The sequence below is a fragment of the Borostomias antarcticus genome (genome assembly GCF_949987555.1).
Source record: "Borostomias antarcticus genome assembly, chromosome: 10".
Classification (NCBI taxonomy): domain Eukaryota; kingdom Metazoa; phylum Chordata; class Actinopteri; order Stomiiformes; family Stomiidae; genus Borostomias; species Borostomias antarcticus.
Genome location: NC_140243.1, coordinates 9,611,059 through 9,614,261, shown reverse-complemented (window position 1 = coordinate 9,614,261; position 3,203 = coordinate 9,611,059). Strand labels below are relative to the sequence as shown.

General features: G+C 56.4%; 1 protein-coding gene across 1 annotated transcript in view; it reads right to left on the bottom strand.

Moving 5' to 3' along the window:
* Positions 1-3,203, bottom strand: part of sh3rf1 (SH3 domain containing ring finger 1) — a gene marked incomplete at both ends in the record, with an annotated part of 32,566 nt that extends 29,363 nt beyond the window's left edge. The window contains one exon of the mRNA XM_084445155.1: positions 2,823-3,203. Coding sequence (XP_084301281.1) covers positions 2,823-3,203 — 381 coding nt within the window. The remainder of the gene's footprint in view (positions 1-2,822) is intronic.

Sequence of the window (3,203 nt, the reverse complement as noted above, 5' to 3'; positions counted from 1 at the left end):
GGGGTGGGAGGTGGTGGGGTGGGAAGGGAAGTGGTGGGGTGGGAAGTGGTGGGGTGGGAGGTGGTGGGGTGGGAAGTGGTGAGGTGGGAAGTGGTGGGGTGGGGAGTGGGAGGTGGTGGGAAGTGGTGGGGTGGGAGGTGGTGGGGTGGGAAGTGGTGGGGTGGGAAGTGGTGGGGTGGGAGGTGGTGGGTGGGAGGTGGTGGGGTGTGCTCGGAACAAAGATGGACGTTAGCTAGCTTTGCTTGCCAAACCAGTAGATAACAACACACTATGCTGTATTTTGCACATACAATAGAGGTTACGAACATTCTCAGATAACAGTTGGGGAATACTGTGTGTACGACTGAACTAATCAGAAATGCTAATAAAACAGTATTACTAAACTTTCACTTAGTTACACAAGGACCTGCCATCTTGTTCGCGACTTCCAGCGCTAACTGGGGGCGAGTGATACGAGTTCACGAGCCGAGATAACAATTTGTGAGGGGCGTTCTGGCTAAAACTGCGAGTGGTATCGTGTGAATCATGGCTTCGCGAGCCAAATGGAAGCAATAACTTCCAGTCACTATGGCTTTACTCAAGCCGCTCTGTCTAAGATCTAGGTGAACCAAAAACACTGGGCTGTATGAGTCAAAAAGGCAGCAGAAAGAAGACAAAACATCCATGTAACGTGAGAGGAGCGGAGCTAGGTGCTTAGGGCCACACAGCCAGCGCCGCAGACTGGGGCCAGGCCAGCCTTTGTGTTCCCTCATCAAAGACATGCCAGGGCCTCGGTGTCACACAGCTGGCTGACTGCTCCAATGGGTGTGTGTGTGTGTGTGTTGGGGGGGGCAGGGAGAGGAAGGGGGGGGGGGGGTGACAGAGCAAAGCTACCAGCTCGACATTTGTCTCTTTTGCTCCTGACACCTTTCCAAAAGCATTCCCTGCTTGAGAGTGCCTTCTGCCGCTTGCAACCTCTCCCATCATCCACACACATCCACACACACACACACACACACACACACACACACACACACACACACACACACACACACACACACACACACACACACACACACACACACACACACACACACACACACACACACACACACACACACACACACACACCACCCCCCCCCCCCCCCCCCCCCTCCTGTGTTGGTCACTCCTGCCGCCCGTGTCAGTCAGCCAGTCAGATCAGAGAGAGCAGGAACAAAACCCTGTTGTGCATCTGTCGGTTAGGCCGCGCCCCCTCTCCCCTACCGACCATTCTCCTGGTCAGATAGGCATCGGAGGGAGAGGCAGGGCTGGACCGGAGCGCCGCTCTAAAGAGGGGGCTGGCTCAAAGACACACAAGACGCACCGAAAACAAAAAAAGTGCCAGGCTGCGTACAATAGGAGAGGGAGTCACCGTGGGGAGGGTCCAGGGACGTGAGCTGGGGGATGCGGGGGGGGGCGTGTGACCGCGTCCCTCCGCGAGGACCGGCGCTCCTTGTTGGGGGGCGGGCTGGGGACCAGGCTGGGCTAACACGCTAACACACACACACACACGGCACTTTGATCTTCTCCTTTCATGTTCCTCTGACATCTTCCACCTGCACTGCCCCCCCCCCCTCTCAGTCCGTTCTGGAGGGATGCCCTGGGACAACCCAGACATACCTCACCAGACCAGGACACGGTACTAGCTTAAGGTATTGAGAGCTTTATCCCCTTACTGAGGTGGGGGGATCATGTAACAGATTGTAGAAGAACCTCAAAAGAGCCAAATAATAGAGCGGTCACATGTATGACTACCTCAATTTCTGACAAACAGGCTTCTGAGGACACGGGGGAATTCCAACGCTCTCAACTCCCTTTGAAAATGAGCCGGGAAGTTCTTGATGTGATACTGCAGAACGCTCGAGGAGGCAGGTGAACTAAGAAGTGACAAAACATCCTTCCGTTACGACATTCGATTAGAAGTATCCGTTTACCGGGCAAAAAAAGGACGGCAGGGCCGGTTTTATAGACAGGAAAGCAACGACTGGCCTTGTGTCGAATTGAAGAAATAAATAAAAGTCCTAAAGCGACCGCTGTTATGACAAGTGTGACTGACTGACTCTTCTCACTTGTGATTCCAAGTACCCACTGTGGACCTCCACCCCCCCCCCCCCCCCCCGTCAGTCCTGTCTCCTCCTGGGGCTCTGGGGATCAGATCAGAGGAAGATAATTCCCTTTTCTCCTGTCAGCGAGGGCGATTTCCCTCAGCTGCTTGGCATAGCCTTCAGAGCGCAGAGCCTTAGAGAGCTAATAGGATTTCAGCACTCACCTCTGCATCGTACTACCTTATGACTCTCTCAATGCAGAGCTGTGTTCTCTCTCCCCACAACAACAGGAGGCCCCCCTCCTTTCTCTTCTGCACTCATAACGCCTAACATTAGCTTACAACAGGGAGCGGGGCGGCGAGAAGTCTCCAGGGTAAACTAACCACGGATGACTGCCAGTGCGGGGGTCCTTCTCTGTGGCACAACACACTGCTACAGCAGCCAGCCACGGAGGGAGGGAGGCTGATTTGTTGGCTGCCAATTGCTCAGTCACTGTTGTTTCCAGCGCTGGGCTGTTAGTCAGCTGGCTGGATTTTGGGACCACTACGATGATAACTGTTCATCTGGGGGGCAAAGATTAGAGCGCGCAGCAACGCGACGCGCTGCTTTTAATATCGCAGGTTTTTTCTCCGTTTTGTACACACGTTCATGCTCGCCCGCCCACTCACTCACTCATCCATCCATCCATCCGTCTGTCCATCCATTCATCTATCCATCCATTCATCCATCAATCCATCCATCCGTCCACATACTCACTCTGACCGGCGTGCTCTTGGCCTGGCCTCTCTGCGTCTGCGCTCCGGACGTCCCCTGCTCCCGCGGGGCGGCGCCGCCCCCCTGTGCCCGGACCACGGCCGTGCCGTTGGCGCAGACGCCGGCCGCGGGACCCGCCCTCCGGGGACGCTGCTTGATGCCGTCCAGCAGTCGCACCAGCAGTATGTTGCTGGGCAGCTCGTCCACAGCGCACTCCACCAGCGTGCGGCACTCCGGGCAGCGCAGCTCCCCCCGGGAGCCCACGATCCCCTGGAGGCACCTCCGGCAGAAGGTGTGCTGGCAGGGTAGGACCTTGGCCGAGGCGTCCAGACGCTCCAGGCACACCGGGCACTCGAGCAAGTCCAACAGCACCGACTCGTCCAT